This window comes from Heterodontus francisci, chromosome 11 (assembly GCF_036365525.1).
Source record: "Heterodontus francisci isolate sHetFra1 chromosome 11, sHetFra1.hap1, whole genome shotgun sequence".
In the NCBI taxonomy this organism is placed as follows: domain Eukaryota; kingdom Metazoa; phylum Chordata; class Chondrichthyes; order Heterodontiformes; family Heterodontidae; genus Heterodontus; species Heterodontus francisci.
The window spans coordinates 32,120,851-32,144,148 of NC_090381.1; the positions used below are offsets into that span (position 1 = coordinate 32,120,851).

Genomic DNA, 23,298 nt, shown 5'->3' on the forward strand with positions numbered 1-23,298 from the left:
CGGCACAGTAGAGGGGTGATTATATAAGTCAGTACAGTAGAGGGGTGATTATATAAGTCAGGACAGTAGAGGGGTGATTAGATACATCGGTACAGTAGAGGGGTGATTATATAAGTCAGTACAGTATTGGGATGATTAGGTACATCGGTACAGTAGAGGGGTGATTATATAAGTCAGGACAGTAGAGGGGTGATTAGATACATCGGTACAGTAGAGGGGTGATTATATAAGTCAGTACAGTAGAGGGGTGATTAGATACATCGGCACAGTAGAGGGGTGATTATATAAGTCAGTACAGTAGTGGGATGATTAGATACATTGGTACAGTAGAGGGGTGATTATATAAGTCGGTACAGTAGAGAGGTGATTATATAAGTCAGTACAGTAGAGGGATGATTAGATACATCGGTGCAGTAGAGGGGTGATTATATAAGTCAGTACAGTAGATGGGTGATTATATAAGACAGTACAGTAGAGGGATGATTATATAAGTCAGTACAGTAGAGGGGTGATTATATAAGTCAGTACAGTATTGGGATGATTAGGTACATCGGTACAGTAGAGGGGTGATTATATAAGTCAGGACAGTAGAGGGGTGATTAGATACATCGGTACAGTAGAGGGGTGATTATATAAGTCGCACAGTAGAGGGGTGATTATATGAGTCAGTACAGTAGAGGGGTGATTATATGAGTCAGTACAGTAGAGGGGTGATTAGATACATCGGTACAGTAGAGAGGTGATTATATAAGTCAGTACAGTTGAGGGGTGATTAGATACATCGGTACAGTAGAGGGGTGATTATATAAGTCGGTACAGTAGAGGGGTGATTATATAAGTCAGTACAGTAGTGGGATGATTAGATACATCGGTACAGTAGAGGGGTGATTATATAAGTCGGTACAGTAGAGAGGTGATTATATAAGTCAGTACAGTAGTGGGATGATTAGATACATCGGTACAGTAGAGGGGTGATTATATAAGTCGGTACAGTAGAGAGGTGATTATATAAGTCAGTACAGTAGAGGGGTGATTAGATACATCGGTACAGTAGAGGGGTGATTATATAAGACAGTACAGTAGAGGGATGATTATATAAGTCAGTACAGTAGAGGGATGATTAGATACATCGGTACAGTAGAGGGGTGATTATATAAGTCAGGACAGTAGTGGGATGATTAGATACGTCGGTACAGTAGAGGGGTGATTATATAATTCAGTACAGTAGTGGGATGATTAGATACATCGGTACAGTAGAGGGGTGATTATATAATTCAGTACAGTAGTGGGATGATTAGATACATCGGTACAGTAGAGGGGTGATTATATAATTCAGTACAGTAGTGGGATGATTAGATGCATCGGTACAGTGGTGGGGTGATTATATAATTCAGTACAGTAGTGGGATGATTAGATACATCGGTACAGTAGAGGGGTGATTATATAAGACAGTACAGTAGAGGGATGATTATATAAGTCAGTACAGTAGAGGGATGATTAGATACATCGGTACAGTAGAGGGGTGATTATATAAGTCAGGACAGTAGTGGGATGATTAGATACGTCGGTACAGTAGAGGGGTGATTATATAAGTCAGTACAGTAGTGGGATGATTAGATACATCGGTACAGTAGAGGGGTGATTATATAAGTCAGTACAGTAGAGGGGTGATTAGGTACATCGGTACAGTAGAGGGGTGATTATATAAGTCGGTACAGTAGAGAGGTGATTATATAAGTCAGTACAGTAGTGGGATGATTAGATACATCGGTACAGTAGAGGGGTGATTATATAAGTCAGTACAGTAGTGGGATGATTAGATACATCGGTACAGTAGAGGGGTGATTATATAAGTCAGTACAGTAGAGGGGTGATTAGGTACATCGGTACAGTAGAGGGGTGATTATATAAGTCGGTACAGTAGAGAGGTGATTATATAAGTCGGTACAGTAGTGGGATGATTCGATACATCGGTACAGTAGAGGGGTGATTATATAAGTCAGTACAGTAGAGGGGTGATTAGGTACATCGGTACAGTGGAGGGGTGATTATATAAGTCGGTACAGCAGAGAGGTGATTATATAAGTCGGTACAGTAGTGGGATGATTCGATACATCGGTACAGTAGAGGGGTGATTATATAAGTCAGTACAGTAGAGGGGTGATTCGGTACATCGGTACAGTGGAGGGGTGATTATATAAGTCAGTACAGTAGAGGGGTGATTATGTAATACAGTACAGTAGTGGAATGATTAGGTACATCGGTACAGTGGAGGGGTGATTATATAAGTCAGTACAGTAGAGGGGTGATTATGTAATACAGTACAGTAGTGGAATGATTAGGTACATTTGTACAGTAGAGGGGTGATTATATAAGTCGGTACAGTAGAGAGGTGATTATATAAGTCAGTACAGTAGAGGGGTGATTAGGTACATCGGTACAGTAGAGGGGTGATTATATAAGTCAGTACAGTAGTGGGATGATTAGATACATCGGTACAGTAGAGGGGTGATTATATAAGTCATTACAGTAGAGGGGTGATTATATAAGTCGGTACAGTAGTGGGATGATTAGGTACATCGGTACAGTGGAGGGGTGATTATATAAGTCAGTACAGTAGAGGGATGATTAGGTACATCGGTACAGTAGAGGGGTGATTATATAAGTCAGTACAGTAGAGGGATGATTAGATACATCGGTACAGTAGAGGGGTGATTATATAAGTCAGTACAGTAGAGGGGTGATTAGGTACATCGGTACAGTAGAGGGGTGATTATATAAGTCGGTACAGTAGAGAGGTGATTATATAAGTCAGTACAGTAGTGGGATGTTTAGATACATCGGTACAGTGGAGGGGTGATTATATAAGTCAGTACAGTAGAGTGGTGATTAGGTACATCGGTGCAGTGGAGGGGTGATTATATATGTCTGTACAGTAGTGGGATGATTAGGTACATCGGTACAGTGGAGGGGTGATTATATATGTCAGTACAGTAGTGGAATGATTAGGTACATCGTACAGTAGAGGAGTGATTATATAGGTCGGTGCAGTGGAGAGGTGATTATATAAGTCAGTACAGTAGAGGGGTGATTAAATACTTCGGTACAGTAGAGGGGTGATTATATAAGTCGGTACAGTAGAGAGGTGATTATATATGTCAGTACAGTAGTGGGATGATTAGGTACATCGGTACAGTAGAGGGGTGATTATATAAGTCGGTACAGTAGAGAGGTGATTATATAAGTCAGTACAGTAGTGGGATGATTAGATACATCGGTACAGTAGAGGGGTGATTATATAAGTCGGTACAGTAGAGGGGTGATTATATAAGTCAGTACAGTAGAGGGATGATTAGATACATCGTACAGTAGAGGGGTGATTATATAAGTCAGTACAGTAGTGGGATGATTAGGTACATCGTACAGTTGAGGGGTGATTATATAATTCAGTACAGTAGTGGGATGATTAGGTACATCGGTACAGTAGAGGGGTGATTATATAATTCAGTACAGTAGTGGGATGATTAGGTACATCGTACAGTAGAGGGGTGATTATGTAATTCGGTACAATAGAGGGGTGATTAGGTACATCGCTACAGTAGAGGGGTGATTATATAAGTCAGTACAGTAGAGGGATGATTAGATACATCGGTACAGTATAGCGGTGATTAGATACATTGGTGTTGATATCCTTTGGGTTGCAGGCCGACTATCTTTTTGTTGCTGCTGACAAAACATGCTCATGGGCTCCAGTAATGAGGATTGAAGAACCTGTAATGAGGTCTGTCGTTTGAGCAAAACATTAGTATATTTGATGCCCACCAGATGGCAACATAACAGCATGAAAGCTTCAAATGTCAATTAGCAGCCTGGTGTTTGAGTGGGAAGCAAAAACCCTTAACACAGTTCCGTATTTCATAATGGAGCCATCCATGGAGCAACTATTGTTCAGGGTACTGCTGGGGTGCAGAAATATTTTCTCATATGCCGTGTATTTTTGAGAACACAACATAACCATTTGGTATATGTTTGTTGGCAATCCCAGCCTTGAGTTAACACTGGAATTATCCTGCCTTTGAAAGGATTTGCATTTCCATTTCTAGTTTAATCAGGACTGGGAACTGTTCCATATATCTGATGCACTCATACATTCTGCTGAAAGCATGGAATAAAATAGTCTCCCCACAACTTAAAACATCCATGTTTAAAACATGCAGTCGCTTATATCGGCCACAACCTGATAACCATTGACCATTTGTGTTAGCATGAATTTCAAAGTTGCTGCTCATTACATCTTGAGTGCATTATTTATTTTAGGCAGGAACAGCTGTGTTTACTCGCTAGTTTGCATCTCTTAAGGTGCACTGAATGCAAGAGAAGACATGAGTAAATAGCACTATCACCTATATCAGGCAAATTGCATTTGCATGTACGCACCTACTGTAAATGGTGAGGACTGTATCAAACGCAAGCATTCAGTTTCTCTCCTATTGCCTTGTTCAAAATTCCCACCACATCCTGCTAACTCAGTGGGCAGCCCTTGCAGACCAGGAAGGTCCCAGTTTTAATCCCTGGTCTGCCCTGAGTTAGAAAGAAAGAGTTGGCATTTATGCCCTCATGATGTCCCAAAGCACCTCACAACCAGTGACATACTATTAAAGTGTAGTCACTGTTGTAATGTCTGGACGCAGCAGTCAAATTGTGTACAGCAAGGTCCCACAAACAGCAATGAGATAAATGACAAGGTAATCTGTTTTTGCATGATTTTGTTTGTGAGATAAATAATGACCAGAACACTGGGGAGAACTCCCCTGCTCAACTTTAAAGCATGCTTTGGGATTGTTTATGCCTGAGAGGATACACAGGGCTTTGGTTTACTATCTGATCTGAAAGACATTACCTCTGACAGTGTGGCATTCCTTCAGTACTGCGTTGAAGTGTCAGCCTGGATTATGTGCTGAATTGGGGCTTGATTCAGGTGAGGTCTGCCATTGAGCCTAGCTGATATCATGCAACATGGACTGCATTGTTCTGCTTGGAGCTCTCAGGTAATTGAGGGATAAAATCATCCAGAGTTCCCCTCTTCTCCATTGTCATCTCGGAACTTCTCCCAGAAAATGCAAGTGTTTGACAGGTGGGCGAGAGCAGGATCAACTTCACCTGCGCCATCAAATAGCCTGCTGACTAACCCCTGCTGTCAGGCCTTGCAAGTGAAGAATAGCTGCTTGGGCATGTTGCTGGAGAACAGGAGCATTATCAAATAAACTTGTCACCTAGCCATGTAAGGATATAGTAGGACAGGTTGGTCAGAGGTAGGTTTCCGGAGCATCTTAATGGACGAGAGAGAGGTGCAGAGGTTTCAGAATGGAATTCCAGGCCACAGGGCTTAGCCAGCTGAAAGGAAATTGGGAATGCCCAAGAGGCCAGAGTTGGAGGAATGTAGCGTTCTCTGAGCATTGTAGGGCTGGAGGGAAAAAAGGGAAAGAACTGACTGTGTTTAAGAAATGTTAGTAGTGGGTTTGGGCTTGTCTTTCAGTCTCAGAACTGAGTAAGTGTGCTTTATCTAAAAAAGAAATCTGACAATGGTCAGAAAAATTGCAGAGTTCTTTTTTCCAGATGCCAAGATTCGTAAACATTGCCCAGGGATTTAATTTGTCCCATTCCAAGCTTTATCCTAATAAATATGTAATCATAGTTTGTCTGTTAATATTAACTGGCTAGGTTCACTGCCAGTAGAAGATATCTCTTTGCTTCGCCCTATGTAACTGAGCACAAACAGCAAATACAGTGTAATACGCATGTGCTGGTCAGGTGGATATATGACCTGAAACCTGGCTGAAAAGCCCGCTCAAACTTTGAGCAGAAGGCGCAAAATGGACTCTAGCCTTGGATAGAAATCCTGCGACCTGGACTTTGCTGTAGGGTTCTCACAAAGCTATCCTAGAGAAATACAGATGCCTGGGAGTGTGATATATGTAGAATAAAGGATGCCTGGGAGTAAGATCCAATCTAACTGAGGGGTTCAAATAGTTAATATATAGAATAAAGGATGAGTTATGGTACAGGAAGCACAGTTCCTTCAGCTTGAGAATATCTAATCCTGTTAGTCTATCTGTAGGCTACTGTGTTGGTGTGCTTACAAAAAGAAAGACTTGCATTTATATAGCTCCTTTTATGATCACCAAAGGTCCCAAAGTGCTTTACAGCCAGTGAAGTACTTTTGAATTGTCTTCCCTATCGTAATGTAGGAGACGCAGCTGCCAATTTGGGCAAAGTAAGATCGCTGAAACAGCAATGTGATAATGACCAAATAATCTGTTTGTGTGATGTTGATTGAGGGATAAATATTGGCCAGGATACCGAAGGTAACTCCTCTACTCCTTCAAAATAGTACCAGGGGATCCTTTACATTTACCTGAAAAGGCAGGCGGGACCTCGGTTTAACGTCTCATCCAAAAGATAGCACCTCCAGCAGTGCAGCACTCCCTCAATACTGCACTGTGTATCATATTTGATTTTTGTGCTCAAGTCCTGGAGTGGAACTTGAACCCACAACCTTCTGTCTTAAAGACAAACGTGCTACCAACTGAGCCACAGCTGGCACACAATTACAGCATGGTGCAGCCATCTGTAATTTTCACACATCCCAACAGGTATTTTTGGCAAACAGTGGGAGCTCAGGAGATTTGGGTGATATTTCTCTGCTGGCTCACACAGGGTCGGGAAGTACTGAAGCAAGTTCCATTTCTATTACCTAATCAGCACTGGTCATAAAAAGAGTATTTTAGGTTTTGTATAAAACCACAAGCAGGATATCGTCAGAAACATTTCAGAACCTGAGGCCATTTTGGTCCTTCAATCAATATCACAGTGGACTTCATCCTATCGGGCAGTCCAGATAAACCCAGTTTTTTGACACAGCATAAAGGATGCCTGGGAGTGAGAACCAATCTAATCGAGAGTAGATGGTTTAAGTGCTGTGATTTGTCTGTATCTCCTCTCACCTTTTGTTTTGTGCCCCTTAGTTATGGCCACACTGCAACTCCCAGCCACCAACTTGGCCAACCTGGCTAATCTGCCCCCAGGGACCAAACTCTACCTAACAACCAACAGCAAGAACCCCTCGGGCAAAGGCAAGCTGCTGCTGATACCCCAATGGGCCATCCTGCGGGCCGCCAACCCAACAGGTAAGATCTTTCTGCACTGGGCTATTTGGGTCAAGCTAGAATGTAGAGCTGGTATGGAAGCTGGTATGACCTTTGATAGAGATGAAAGTGCCTCTCAAGCCCCTGCCAAACACATGATGTAGTTAATTGCGCCATTAAATACTGTGACACTGTGATGGAAGTGACGTGTGGCTCTTCAGGGATTTTCGGTCCTTCCCACCACACACCTTCCCCTCCCGATACTTTTCATCCCCAATGGTCTGGGTTTAGCGAAAACTCTGAAAAGGACCAATCAATCCAAAGGAAAATTCCCATTGGTTGTACCAAGAATGTACCAAGTGTTACAATATACAGCAGGGTTTGGAAGATGATGCAGACCAGTGTTGTACTTGTCCCAGTGAACGCTGCAGAATGGCTACTGCAGGAACCTGGGAGCAGGTGACCTGCCTGTAATTTAGAACTGAGCCTGGGACCCAGATGAAGAGTCACTGTTCAGCCGCTAGGGATATGTCTGAGGCCGCAGATAAGGCCCAGTCCCATCTGTGGCCAGGGGAATTCTGCGTGGTGTCAAACTTAAAAGAGTGAAGAATGTTGATGAGCGTTTACACATTTGGGGGTGGCTATTTATCAGAATGCTCACTGTGCTGAAATTGTTTTTTCTCCCTCTGTCTTTGCAGTTAATTGTGTGGTGTGTGTGTTATAGTGTGTCACTAATCAATAAGTCAAATCCCGCCCATTTACTCCTCTCACACAGAATTGTTGAGTTTGCCAGTCTATAAAATGTGCCCCGGTTATTCAGCATACTGAATACTCCAGGTCCAGCACATGTCTGCTATCTCTTACAGGCTGATAGTCATGTCTACAGCACACAACTGAGCCCAAATGGGTTGAAGCAGAGATTAGACTCAAACTCACCTATTTCCACCTCACCACACACAAGCGCCCATCCTTATTGCCCCCCCCCCTCCACACAGTCCTTACTGCCCCCCCCACCGCTACACCCATACTCATTGCACCTCCCACACCCATCCTTATTGACCCTCTCGTACCCATCCTTATTGCACCCCCCTCCACACCTGTTTTTACGGTCCCCCCACACCCGTCTTTACTGCCCCCCCTTCACACAGTCCTTACTGCCCCACCCCCTAACACAGTCCTCACTGCCTCCCCACATCCATCTTTACCACCACCCCCCCCCCACCCAGACAGTCCTTACTGCCCCCACTCCACATCCATCCTGACTGCCCCCCCCCCCCCCCCCCCTACATTCATCCTTACTGCTCCCCCCACCACACACTGGGACGTGTGCTATACAATTCCTGCTCATAATCATTACCTTTTAATTCGTGTAGTGTTCATATGGACTTTGATTGAGATTAACCCCATGGCATTGTTCTTTTAGCAGGGCAGCAAGTGCAGGGTACATCGACCAGCACGACTGGCAGCATTCAGGGCACTGTAGTTAGTGGATTACACCAGCAGCTGGGCTACTCATCATACGTCCTCAAGCAGACACCACAGGTCAGTTCCAGAACACTTCCACCCATCGCCGTCCATTCAACACTTGTGTTGCTTTTGTTCAGTGGTCAAGAAGGAATTATGTGGACACATGACAGCAAATGAGATTCAGGGCTATTAGGATGACTATGGATAGGTGGAGTGGCTTAGAACAGAGGAACGGGAGTAGGCAATTCAGCCCCTTGAGCCTGCTGCACCATTCAATTAGATCAGTGCTGATCTATTTCTAACTCCATCTCTCTGCCTTGCTTCCATCACCCTTAATATCCTTACCTAACAAAAATCAATCAATCTCAGTTTTCTCCTGCCTGAAACTCTTGCTATGTAGATTAGTAATACAAGCACGTGCTGTATGCAGTGTCACTACTGAATCTCTAGTGTGGTCTGTGCTGTGTGAGACTGCCCATTGGGAGGACAAGTCCACAAAATGGCATCATTCATTTTCAGGCAAAATGCTTCACATTTAAATGGGTTCATTCCCCCTTAAATGTTTGTAAGCAAAATACATGAATACAGGAACAAAAATGTGTTCAGTTCACTGGATGTTGTGAATGTGGTGGAAAGGGCTGTTTTTCCTTCGTGGGTTTTAGCTCAGGGTCCTGGGTTTGAATACAGCCCAGACTAAGGCAATAAACATTCTCTTTGTATCTCTCGCTCTCTATTTAACACTGTCTTTTTCTATATATCTCTGTATCTTTCTCTTTTTATCTCAATTACTCTCTATCTCTGTTGATGTCTATCTTTATTTCTGTATCTTCTCTGTTTATTTATCATCATTTATCTCTCTGTCTGTCTGTGTCTCTTTCTCGCTCCCTCTGTTGTAAGGGTCCTCAAATGAAGTGATTTTAGAACAGGGTCGATCCAGTTATTGTATAAAAATGCCCCGGATTCAGCACACAATGATATCAAATTCAGGCTCAATCAGTGAGACCACAAGCTGCTTTGTGTGGGAGTCGGAAATGTCACACTGGTGCAGTTGGAGGCTGGTGCTCTGTGAGGTTGGAACTTTTTGAAAAATGAAAGCACATCGAAGATTTACATATCACTATGCTGCTTTTTTACCTGTTTCTGGTGATATCTGCAATATTTCTGCTCCATCAGTGGAACAACGATATAATTAGCAGACAGGCTTCAAAGCGTTCCTGGTCTGGTGGAGTGATCGAGTTGGTACGCTGTGAGTGCTGTGCGGAGAATGATACCAGGGCTTAGAGGGTTAAATTATGAAGATAGGTTGCCTAAACTTGGTTTGAGTTCCCTTGAGTTTAGGACGCTGAGGTGTGATCTAATCACAGTGTTGATGTTAAAAGGTTTTAATGGAGTAGTTATAGAGGAACGATTTCCTCTAACAAAGGTAAGAGCTAGGCCATTTAATGGGAATTCAGGAAACACTTTTTCACACAACAGATAGTGGAAATCTGGAAATCTATCCCCTAAAAAAGCTGTGGATGCAAGGACAATTGTAGCTTTCAAGACTGAGAATTTTGTCAGGTAACGATATCAAGGGATATGAAGTTAAGGTTGGTCAATGGAATTGAGATACAGATCAACCATGATTTAATTGAATGCCTTGAGGAGCTGAATGGTCTGTTGTAGTTTCTGTGTTTCTAGACATGTCTTATTCAAATGGAATGTCATGCCATTTCTTAGTACCCAGCATTTAGCACAGGATGAAGCCGTTAAATCCCAGCAACTGCTCTGAAAAACAGACCCTTAAAGTTGCTGCAAATAGCTGAGCCAATTGACGAAGCATTTTTAATATATTCACATGTATTGTGTTAATGAGCTGCAAAACTTCATTTCGAAATCACTTCTGCTCAAGCATCAATTCCCTTGACACGCGATGGTAAAAGCCATAATGCCGGAAGGCAATGTCTATGGCTTGGTCTGACATGCGAAAGCAGTGGCTTTCCATAGAATCTTACAGCACACGAGGAAGCCATTTGGTGCTGGTTCTTTGAAAGAGGTATCCAATTAAACCCAGTGTTTCCCCATAGTCCTGGAATTTTTCCTTTTCAAGAATTAATCCAATTCCCTTTTGAAAGTTACTATAAAATCTGCTTCCACCACCCTTTTAGGCAGTGCATTCCAGATCATAACAAGTCATTGTGTGAAAATAAATCTCCTCATCCTTCTGATTCTTTTGCCAATTACGACAAACCTGTGTCCTCTGGTTACAGAAACAGTTTCTCCCTATCTACTCTATCAAAGCCTTCATAATTTTGAAAACCTATATTAAATCTCCCCTTGACCTTTCTTGCCCTAAGGAGAACAATCCCAGCTTCTCTCATCCTTCATTTTTTCAGCCATTCCATGTAGGAAGAGCCAGAAATTTCACTGTGTCCTGGAAATGTGAACTTGAGGAGCTAGTGACTGGGATACTCTCGCACAATGGGAAATGTTGAATTCTTGATATTCAAACTGTTTTGACAATTGCCTTTTTTCTTTCTAGGGCACATTTTTGGTTGGCCAGCCGGTGCCTCAGGCCTCGGTGAAGCATGGATCTGGTGGCTCTATGACATCTGGTGTAACAATGCAGGGGCCATCTTCTACAAGCACCCACCAGCAGGCAATCAGAGTCTCTGCTGCCCAAAAAGCAGTATTTGCACAGGTAAATGCTGTACTCTGTTACACTCGTGGGGCTGGGTTTTCTTATTTAGACATGAATCCTGCAAATTTTGAGATACATGAGCACAGTTATAGTTGGACCTCCTGAACTAATTCAGGAGTTTTCTGCAAGCACAAAAGCTGTTCTTGAGGACTGGGGAAAGGCATGAACTCAGGAAATACAAGTAAACGTCTGCAGCTCAGGAGCCTTTTATAGGATGTGTGTAAAGCAAAAGATCGCACAGACCATTTATCATATGACCCATGGCTGACATGAACTTTCTACCAACTACATACAACGCATTAAGAGTCAACCACTTAATGTGGCACTGGAGTCACATGTAGCCCAGACTAGGTAGGGATGGTAGTACACTAGTGAGGCATTTGGGTTTTTATGACAATTTTCTGGTACCAGCCCACAAATTTCCAGATTTATATAGAACTCAGAATCACTTTCTTTCCATGGTGGAAATGCTAGTCCAGTACAATAATCACCAGGCTACTGCTCCTGTGCTTCTGTAGCTCCATTTATGACTGGGATGCTGACCAAGTTGGAATTCAATGTTGTTCACTCTCCTTCTTTCCAGAAAAAGAAAGTAAGGGAATGTTATTAGGAGTGAGGGTTTTCTAGCTTCCACACAATGAATGAAAGACCCCTATTGAAACAGAATGTTTAATGAAAAAGTATTGGACCTGTAGCCTTTTCCTTCAACCTGTGAGGAAATGGGTGGCCTCCGTGCAGTTATTATCCACAGTGAGCTGACTGAAATCAGGAGCACTCTGTGTGGGGAAATCACATTCATGTTCATGTTCCATCGTTCCATGGTACAGTATTGCTGAGAATGCCCATTGAGGACAAGGCTGATTGGGGTTGTGACCTGTTGCTGATTTGCCCAGCCATTGGCCCAAAACCTAGCTTATTGGAATCTGTTATCTGTTCGCATAAAACAGTGGTTCTCAAACTTTTTCGTCCGCAGACCACTTAGCTGAGGGAAGAGACTTCGTGGACCATCTACCGGTCCTACCCCACCTGCTTTCTCTTGCCACCGCAAAAAAAATCATCAGAATTAATGGTAACTTATGGAAACTATAAATATTTTGCTGCTTTTTCATTATTATATGCAATCAATTTGTGCATATTTTAATAAATATCATAAGTAAATTATTAATTCATGCCAGAAACAAAAATATAGACATTTTCCTTTGTATAAATATTAATACTACAAGAGAGCATGTTTATTTGAAACATTCTAATATGTGGTATAAAATCATCACTATAATCTTCTGAGAAAGTAGTATTTATCTTTCACCTATATTAAGCAAACAAAATCAGCAGTAACATAAATCTTACTGAGAAGAAATACATTGTTGCTTGTGCTTGTGACAACTCATGCCATAACATGGGAGCCAGTCTTGTGCAATGTCATGTGAGTGGTGGGGATGAGGGTTCTGGCCTGTTCTCTCGTATGGCCTCATCCGTGGCGTTGCACGCCAGTGACTTGCATTTTGGACCAGCCCGCGGACCACCTGGAGCACCCACGCGGACCGACTACACTTTGAGAACCACTGCGGTATAATCTACATGGATTTGAGAGCCAATTATCCAACAAAGTCCTGCATCAGAGGATTACTAAGAAGACTAGTGCCATGGCATTAATGGAAGATTGAAATAATATTGGCTTGGCAAAAGGAGAGTGAAGATTGTGTCAGGGGAGAACTGGAAGGTTTGAGAACAATACAATGAGCCTCAAGCAAGACATTAAATTAGAAAGAATTACTTCTCCACAGCATAATGGATCTGTGCAACAGAACCCCAACTAAAACCATCAATGCCACATCGGAATAACTCCACCAGAAGGAATTGGATGAATACCCGACATTGGAATGGGATTGAGGATTAGGGTCCACCCAGATAGATTATGTGTGGAAGCTGGAGATCCTGACTGGCTAGGACCCTGGAAATGTCAGGGAGGGATGTAAGTGCCACATTTTGAAGTTTTTTAAAATAATTTTATTCTTTTATGTATATCTTTTTTGCCCTGGATATTTTTAGCTTTCATGTTTCAGACTACTCCTGTATGAGTCCTGGCTCCCTTTGTCCCAGAGAGAGCATTTTAACTTGCCCAGTAACTAGGTAAATGTGTAGAATGCCCCTGGAACGGATACAGAACCCTCTTTGGTTTATTTAAGCTGTTGATGTTATCTTGTGATGTCACATGATTTTCATTGTCTTCACAACATGGTAGAGTAATACAACACTAGACTGTGACTGAAGCTTTAACTCCCTAAAGAGGGTAAATAACTAGTAGCAGTAACACAATATGTATACAGTAGTTGTAAAGCCTAGCTAGCTCCTTGTGTAGAGATAATAAATAGTTTGCTAAACTATGAATAGCAATATTGTTAGGTTGCATATCTTTTCTATTCCTTACTATTCATGGAAGCTATTTGGCCTGATTGGCTCTTACTTGAAGGCTACAGACAGACCCACTGACTTAAATCATAAGTTCATCAGAAATAGGAGCAGGAGTAGGCCATTTGGCCCTTCAAGCCTGCTCCGCCATTCAATAAGATCATGTGACCTCAACACCACTTTCCTGCCTGCCCCCCATAACTCCTTATAGATCAAAAATCTGTCTAACTCAGCCTTGAATATATTCAATGACCCAGCCTCCGCTGCTCTCTTGGGAAGAGAATTCCAAAGATTAACGACACTCTGAGAGAAGAAATTCCTCCTCGTCTTCCTCTTAAATGGAAGACCCCTTATTTTTAAACTGTGCCCCCTAGTTCTAGCTTCCCCCACAAAAGGAAACATCCTCTCAGCATCTACCCTGTCAAGCCGCCACAGAATCTTAAACAAAAACAAAAAGCGCTGGAAATACTCAGCAGATCTGGCAACATCTGTGGAGAGAGAAGCAAAATTAACGTTTCAGGTCTGTGACCTTTCATCAGAACTGGCAAAGGTTAGAAAATAATTAGATTTTAAGCAAGTGAAGGGGGGTGGGGGAGAGAACAAAGGGGAAGAGAGGCCTGCTACCCGACTCGAACTCGACGGGACCCGACAACATGTGTCTGGTTCGGGTCGGGCCCATCTTCAGGCTCCGGCTTTTGGGGTCGGGTCGGGCCAAGTCCAAGTCAAGTCGGGTCGGGCCGGACACGCAGGGTCAGCGCTGTGCCGATAAGTATTAAAAATAAAAAACTTACCTGAGCTGGGAGTCCAGGACAAAACTGAGTCTGCGCAGTGAGCGAATAACGTCACTATAACGTCATCACACATGCACGGCAGCTTCGTGGAGGTTCCGAGTCAGGAGGTAAGTAAACAGATGGCCAGGTCGGGTCGGGCTTGGGGCAAAAGCGGAGGAACTCGGGCCGGGTCGGGCTCTGGTCCACGGTGATTAGGTCGGGTTCGGGTCAGGTTCGTTTTCCCGACCTGAAGTAGGCCTCTGAAGGGGAAGATGTTTGATAAGGCAGGAGAAATTAAATAACAAAGCTGTCCTGGGACAAAGGCAAAGCATGTGTTAATACTTGTGGCGAAAGACAAAGCATTAGTCCAGAGAGACTGTTAATATCGGAATAATGAGCAGCTCTGACTACATGAAAAGCAGGCACACGGTTAAAAAAATAAAATATTAAAAAAACAGGCCAGTCATGCGCTGAAGTAATTGAACTCAATGTTGAGTCTGCAATGCTGTAGAGTGCCTAATCGAAAGATCAGGTACTTCTTCTTGAGCTTGCGTTGATGTTCACTGGAACACTGGAGCAGGCCAAATACAGAAATGTTGGCATGAGAGCAGCGGGGAATGTTGAAAAAGCAAGCAACCAGAAGCGCAGGGTCATGTTTTCGGACTGAGTGGAGGTGTTCAGCAAAGTGGTCACCCAATCTGCATTTCCCACAGGAGGCAGGTTTCTGACACAAAACCAAACTTGCTTCTTGTTTCCTGCCTTCGGAATGAAAATCCACCCCTTTGTATCTTCCTCACAACTTGCTTTCCTACATATCTTTGTATCGTTAGAAAATTTGTTGACAAATTGGTCTCTTCATCCAAGTCAATATAGATTGTAAATAGTGAGGCCTCAGCACTGATCCCTGTGGCACCCCACTAGTTATAGTTTGCCAACTTGAAAATGACCCATTTATCCCAACTCTCTGTTTCCTTTTAGTTAGCCAAACCTTCATCCATGTTAATATATTACCCCAACACCATGAGCTCTTATCTTGTGTAGTAACCTTTTATGTTGTATCTTATCAAATGCCTTTTGGAAATCCAAACACATGACATCTACTGGCTCCTCTTTATTCATGCTGCTTGTTACATCCTCAAAGAGATCTAATAAATTTGTCATTTGAAATGTAAAAACAGGCTGAAGAATTATCTTGAAGAAAGTGACTAGGTCCAGATGAATTTAAATAACAAATTCAAAAAAGTATTGCCAATCAAACGCATATTTGAACAAAACATGATAGATATTTATAATTGCATTGAATGGCTTTGTTCCTCTCTTGGATACCAGTCTCAGAGAAACAAATGAGTTGTTGAAAAGCTGTATTGATGTATGAATCTAATTGGATGAACTTTTTTTGCACTTGTGAAACAGGAGGTACATATTGGTTCACTTTCAGTATCTTTGGTATGATGAATCAGTGGTTGATTCAGAGCAAACAAAAACAAAGAGGCACACAGAGTTCTCAACCACACCTCCGTCCTTTTTCTCTCAATGTCACCAGCAGCAGCTATGCCTGACACTACTCTGGTTATGGTAAAGAAGTGGTTGTGCTACTGGACAAGCAATCCAGAGACCTGGGGTGCAATTTTATACTCTCCCCGGCGGCGGGTTTGTAGGCTGGGAGAGCGTAACATTGGGTGGGATGGTGTCAGGGGAGGGGACCCTGCCGAAATTTAGTCCAGGCCTTCCCGACCCGCTGCCAATGAGGCCTTTAACAGGGTAATTAACCCCAATTAAGGGCCTCTTCCCGCCGCAGCTGCAATTGTCCATGTGGCGTGTGGTCCTGTTGCCTCACGGGAAGCACGGCATGAAAAGCCATGCGGGCTGCTTCCTGGGTTGTGGGGGTCCCTCCCTTGTTCAGAGGCACATAGTGCCTGACCAAGAGACGCGGCATCAGGAAGGGGGGGGGGGTCTCACTGAGGGCCAACCATGCCCTTGCTGTTGACCCCCCTAACCCCCTCCTCCACGACACCCACCCCGCGAGACCCCTCCTGCCCTGACCTACCTTGATTCTGGTTCCAGCGCCGCTCCTTGGTGTCTGGTCGCTGCAGCTGCCAGCCACTGGTTGGCCGGCAGCTCTATAAGACCAGGACTTCCAGCAGCGGAAGGCCCGTCACTGTCCAGTTACGTACCTGATTGGCACTAAATTCGGCAAGCCTTCCGTACAAAAGCCAGTGCAGGGATCTCAATGTCGGTTTCCCCCGACATCGAGACCCCGCCGCCAGCACAAAATTCCACCCCTGGATTAATAATCCAGAGAACATGAGTTCAAATCCCACCATGACAGTTTGAGATTTTGAATTCAGTTTAAAAAAAATCTGGAAATAAAACTCTGGTATCAGTGGTGGGTTGTTGTAAATACACAACTGGTTCATTAATGTCTTTTAGGGAAGGAAACCTATCGTCCTTACCCGGTCTTTCCTATATGTGACTCCATGTAACACTTAATTGCCCTCTGAAGTGGTTTAATTTGCCACTCAGTTACAGCAAACTGGTTTAAGAAGAAGGCCCACCATCACTTTATCCAGACAACTCGGAATGGACCATAAATTCCGACCTTGCAGTGACACCTGCCTCCCGAGTATGAATTAAAAAATCTTACTGTCAAAATATTTGTATGCATTGTTAAAGATTTTCTCATGTTTTATTTATACCATACTGAGATAGATGATCATAACCAATGTTCCCTCTAATTTCTGTTTGCTGTGCAGTCTGCTGCTTACACTCACAGATTGGTACATGCCCACACATGTGCGCATCTTAAAGAGAATGTTGCTTGTGCATCCCCTGTTTGTTCCCTGTACGGCACATTCCCAATTGCTGTGAGGCCATGCATCCACAGAGTTTAGAGGGAACATTGATCATAACGTTCCTCATACTTACAAAAACTATTTCCACGCTGATTTGTGAGCCCTCCAAGTTTTTCTTCTTCATCGTGAACAGATTCAATTCCGTTAGTTTCTATTCACAGCCCATTATTTTGCAATGCTGTTTTATTCTTTAAATTCTTTCCAATTGCCCTGTGTTGGAGACTCAACACTGTTGCTGTTATAAAATGATGGTGTTACTGCCTTGGGCTTGCACCTTGTGTTTTGCCTGCTGGTCTTTACCTCTGTAACAGCCCTTGTCCGTTGCTCCCACAGAGCATCAAATAATTTGGTGCCTTCAGCATTTGATGTTGAACAGCTAAAAATGCAACAACAACCTAACTTGTATTATAAAAGCAAAATTCTACAGATGCTGGAAATCTGAAATAAAAACAAAAAATGCTGGAAATACTCAGCAGGTCTGGCAGCATCTGTGAAGAGAGAAGCAGTGTTAACGTTTCAGGTCAGTGACCTTACATCAGAACCTAGCCTGTATGTTGGTTTATGTTAGAAAGAAACTCGACTGTCTGAGGCAGTCTTGAGAATCTGATGGTCACTGGGGCTTCCATCTTGCAGTTAATATGGTACGGACTGCTGAGTTAGATTCCTTTTTTGAAAGGACAAGGAGGAGGTGGGCGTGTGGGAGGACTTTATGTTCGGAGTACCCCTGTATTTTCTGGAGAAACAAAGATCTGCTTACTGGATTCTGGATTTTCTGAGTTACCTTTCTTCCCTGAGGCAGAGACCTCCAAGGGTCATTCTCTGCCTTTCCTTCTTCCTTGACTATTTGCTCATACGTACAGTGACCTACTCAGCCTCCTTATTTACATTAATGTACCCAGCCTCATCATTTCTTTGGATCACGCAACCTTGCTGTCCGCTCTTCACTTTTCTCTTCTCCTTTAACAACATGTGAAAACCTAATTCTTTGACCTAGGCTTCAGTCCCCTCTACTAACCTCTGTCCACAGCTCGGCCATCTGTTCCTCTTGTTATTTCTTTGTAAAACTTCTTGGAACATTTAGTATGTTCAATGCGCTGTATAAACCTATGTGGCTGCGTTCTTAACCAATGAGGAACGTGAATTACCCAAGCGGTCTGCCATGATGGAGTCAGCCCAGCCCAAAGTGGCAGCTCTTTTGCTTCCATTGGGCTGACCATTGGTGGATACTCACTGCTGACGATTATCTGGAGCGACCTTGCAGGGAAGGATGGCCCAAATCACCAGGCTGTATGCAGTTTGGAAAGGTGACACTTTGGGGAAAGAAAGATGGTGGTTAGCCCTCTGCCGCCATCCATTGCATTGTGTTTATCACTAAACCAGGTGTAAATGTACTTGTTTTATGAACAGGTTGTCCCGAGTGCCCAGGCATCCTCTCTGCATTCAGCTGCCATTTCCTCACTTCTCCATTCTCCCTTGCCCGATGGAGCAGCAAAGCCACTGTCTGTAGCGTCTCCTCTCTCTCAGCCTGGCACCACCACCCTGCGGGTGGCTGGAGGGGTCATTACGACGGCCAGCCTCTCAACACCAGTCTCAGGAACAGCACCAGCAACCGTAGGAACTGTGGCTCTGCAGGTAACAGGATGGAGGGTGGGGGAGGGGATGTTGATAAACAAGGATAATAAAGAATGAGAGCACAATAATTGTACACTCAGAGTTCTGGAAACCTTTTTACTCTGAGAATGTTTGGATTGGTTTGAAGGAGGATGCAAATTGCAGGTAACTCCTGGTCTTGAATCTGAACAAATGCCCTGCAAGCAGTCTTATTCTTGACACCAGTTATTCTTTATTCCGTTTGCAGTCGGAGCTGACGGGCCCCAGCCACCCTGCGACTTATGCAACATCCCTAGTGAAAGCCTCAGGTCAGCAGCCATCCCTCCCAGTATCCCAGGTGGACCTTGCTACTAGCCAATCTGCCCGCATCGTTTCTGTTGGTTCCCAGGCAACCCATGGGGTGGTTTCGCAGCCCAGTGCTGGAGGATCCAGCAAGACCAGCAGTTCGGCGGTGTCCAGTGTGGTCTCCTTTGTTTTGAGTTCCTCTGCTGGAATAAACACAGTGAGTGGGAAAGCCATAGCAACAGTGTCAGGTAAGATGGAAGCTTATGACATTTAGAAACCAGTTAAATTTTCACATCCATCCTGAGCAGGGCCGGACCACTGCTCCCAGATGCTTGCTGTGTCTCCCTCCGCTGCACCTTGCACTGTTAGAAGGTTACTGAATGGTATACCAATTATATCCTTGTAATTTCTTTAAGCTGTTTCCTTTGTTTCTCTAGAGTTTACACTGGCCCACTGGGGAGAGAAATAACTGGATCATGGGTGTCAAGCTCTATTGTTTTGTCGCCAGTTAATACCAGATGGAAGGTGTCTAGCCTCTGATTGGCCCCGCCTCTGTGATGTCACTGGCCTCTGATTGGCACTGCCTTCGTGATGTCATTGTGAAATCTCTGATTGGCACTGCCCTGTTGTCATTGTGAAATCTCTGATTGACAGTGCCCTGTTGTCATTATGAAATCTCTGATTGACACTGCCCCCTGTTGTCATTGTGAAATCTCTGATTGACAGTGCCCTGTTGCCATTGTGAAATCTCTGATTGGCACTGCCCTGTTGTCATTGTGAAATCTCTGATTGACAGTGCCCTGTTGTCATTATGAAATCTCTGATTGATACTGCCCCCTGTTGTCATTGTGAAATCTCTGATTGACAGTGCCCTGTTGTCATTGTGAAATCTCTGATTGGCACTGCCCTGTTGTCATTGTGAAATCTCTGATTGACAGTGCCCTGTTGTCATTGTGAAATCTCTAATTGGCACTGCCCCCTGTTGTCATTGTGAAATCTCTGATTGACAGTGCCCTGTTGTCATTGTGAAATCTCTGATTGACAGTGCCCTGTTGTCATTATGAAATCTCTGATTGATACTGCCCCCTGTTGTCATTGTGAAATCTCTGATTGACAGTGCCCTGTTGTCATTGTGAAATCTCTGATTGGCACTGCCCTGTTGTCATTGTGAAATCTCTGATTGACAGTGCCCTGTTGTCATTGTGAAATCTCTAATTGGCACTGCCCCCTGTTGTCATTGTGAAATCTCTGATTGACAGTGCCCTGTTGTCATTGTGAAATCTCTGATTGGCACTGCCCTGTTGTCATTGTGAAGCCTCTGATTGACAGTGCCCTGTTGTCATTGTGAAATCTCTGATTGACAGTGCCCTGTTGTCATTGTGAAGTCTCTGATTGACAGTGCCCTGTTGTCATTGTGAAGTCTCTGATTGGCACTGCCCTGTTCTCATTGTGAAGTCTCTGATTGGCACTGCCCTGTTCTCATTGTGAAGTCTCGGATTGGCACTGCCATGTTGTCATTGTGAAATCTCTGGCACTGCCCCCTGTTGTCATTGTGAAATCTCTGATTGGCACTGCCCTGTTGTCATTGTGAAATCTCTGATTGGCACTGCCCCCTGTTGTCATTGTGAAATCTCTGATTGGCACTGCCCTGTTGTCATTGTGAAATCTCTGGCACTGCCCCCTGTTGTCATTGTGAAATCTCTGATTGGCACTGCCCTGTTGTCATTGTGAAATCTCTGGCACTGCCCCCTGTTGTCATTGTGAAATCTCTGATTGGCACTGCCCTGTTGTCATTGTGAAATCTCTGGCACTGCCCCCTGTTGTCATTGTGAAATCTCTAATTGGCACTGCCCCCTGTTGTCATTGTGAAGTCTCTGATTGGCACTGCCCTGTTGTCATTGTGCAGTCTCTGATTGGCACTGCCCCCTGTTGTCACTATCCGGTCTCTAATTGTCACTGCCCCCTGTTGTCATTGTGCAGTCTCTGATTGGCACTGCCCCCTGTTGTCACTATCCAGTCTCTAATTGGCACTGCCCCCTGTTGTCATTGTGAAGTCTCTGATTGGCAATGCCCTGTTGTCATTGTGAAGTCTCTGATTGGCACTGCCCTGTTGTCATTGTGAAGTCTCTGATTGGCACTGCCCTGTTGTCATTGTGAAATCTCTGATTGGCGCTGCCCTGTTGTCATTGTGAAGTCTCTGATTGGCGCTGCCCTGTTGTCATTGTGAAGTCTCTGATTGGCACTGCCCTGTTGTCATTGTGAAGTCTCTGATTGGCATTGCCCCCTGTTGTCATTGTGAAATCTCTGATTGGCATTGCCCCCTGTTGTCATTGTGAAATCTCTGATTGGCACTGTCCCCTGTTGTCATTGTGAAATCTCTGATTGGCACTGCCCTGTTGTCATTGTGAAATCTCTGGCACTGCCCCCTGTTGTCATTGTGAAATCTCTGATTGGCATTGCCCCCTGTTGTCATTGTGAAATCTCTGATTGGCACTGCCCTGTTGTCATTGTGCAGTCTCTGATTGGCACTGCCCTGTTGTCATTGTGAAGTCTCTGATTGGCACTGCCCCCTGTTGTCACTATCCGGTCTCTAATTGTCACTGCCCCCTGTTGTCATTGTGCAGTCTCTGATTGGCACTGCCCTGTTGTCATTGTGAAGTCTCTGATTGGCACTGCCCCCTGTTGTCACTATCCAGTCTCTAATTGGCACTGCCCCCTGTTGTCATTGTGAAGTCTCTGATTGGCAATGCCCTGTTGTCATTGTGAAGTCTCTGATTGGCACTGCCCTGTTGTCATTGTGAAGTCTCTGATTGGCACTGCCCTGTTGTCATTGTGAAGTCTCTGATTGGCGCTGCCCTGTTGTCATTGTGAAGTCTCTGATTGGCACTGCCCTGTTGTCATTGTGAAGTCTCTGATTGGCATTGCCCCCTGTTGTCATTGTGAAATCTCTGATTGGCATTGCCCCCTGTTGTCATTGTGAAATCTCTGATTGGCACTGTCCCCTGTTGTCATTGTGAAATCTCTGATTGGCACTGCCCTGTTGTCATTGTGAAATCTCTGGCACTGCCCCCTGTTGTCATTGTGAAATCTCTGATTGGCACTGCCCCCTGTTGTCACTATCCAGTCTCTAATTGGCACTGTCCCCTGTTGTCATTGTGAAATCTCTGATTGGCACTGCCCTGTTGTCATTGTGAAGTCTCTGATTGGCACTGCCCCCTGTTGTCACTATCCAGTCTCTAATTGGCACTGCCCCCTGTTGTCATTGTGAAATCTCTGACACTGCCCTGTTGTCATGGTGAAATCTCTGATTGGCACTGCCCCCTGTTGTCATTGTGAAATCTCTGATTGGCACTGCCCTGTTGTCATTGTGAAGTCTCTGATTGGCACTGCCCTGTTGTCATTGTGAAGTCTCTGATTGGCACTGCCCCCTGTTGTCACTATCCAATCTCTAATTGGCACTGCCCCCTGTTGTCATTGTGAAATCTCTGATTGGCACTGCCCCCTGTTGTCACTATCCAGTCTCTAATTGGCACTGTCCCCTGTTGTCATTGTGAAATCTCTGATTGGCACTGCCCTGTTGTCATTGTGAAATCTCTGACACTGCCCTGTTGTCATTGTGAAATCTCTGATTGGCACTGCCCCCTGTTGTCACTATCCAGTCTCTAATTGGCACTGTCCCCTGTTGTCATTGTGAAATCTCTGATTGGCACTGCCCTGTTGTCATTGTGAAGTCTCTGATTGGCACTGCCCTGTTTTCATTGTGAAGTCTCTGATTGGCACTGCCCCCTGTTGTCACTATCCAGTCTCTAATTGGCACTGCCCCCTGTTGTCATTGTGAAATCTCTGATTGGCACTGTCCCCTGTTGTCATTGTGAAATCTCTGATTGACAGTGCCCTGTTGTCATTGTGAAATCTCTGATTGACAGTGCCCTGTTGTCATTGTGAAATCTCTGATTGGCACTGCCCTGTTGTCATTGTGAAACCTCTGATTGACAGTGCCCTGTTGTCATTGTGAAATCTCTGATTGACAGTGCCCTGTTGTCATTGTGAAGTCTCTGATTGGCACTGCCCTGTTGTCA

At 44.2% G+C, this 23,298-nt stretch overlaps 1 protein-coding gene across 3 annotated transcripts in view; it reads left to right on the forward strand.

Annotated features, from left to right (window-relative positions):
- yeats2 (YEATS domain containing 2) overlaps positions 1-23,298 on the forward strand; it is a 228,750-nt gene that overhangs the window by 151,345 nt on the left and 54,107 nt on the right. For 2 of the 3 annotated variants that reach the window (XM_068041935.1, XM_068041936.1), the window contains 5 exons: positions 7,026-7,187; positions 8,569-8,687; positions 11,134-11,292; positions 18,731-18,955; positions 19,182-19,467. In XM_068041935.1, the coding sequence (XP_067898036.1) occupies positions 7,026-7,187; positions 8,569-8,687; positions 11,134-11,292; positions 18,731-18,955; positions 19,182-19,467 (951 nt within the window). The remainder of the gene's footprint in view (positions 1-7,025; positions 7,188-8,568; positions 8,688-11,133; positions 11,293-18,730; positions 18,956-19,181; positions 19,468-23,298) is intronic. The other variant, XM_068041937.1, reaches the window with a different exon arrangement.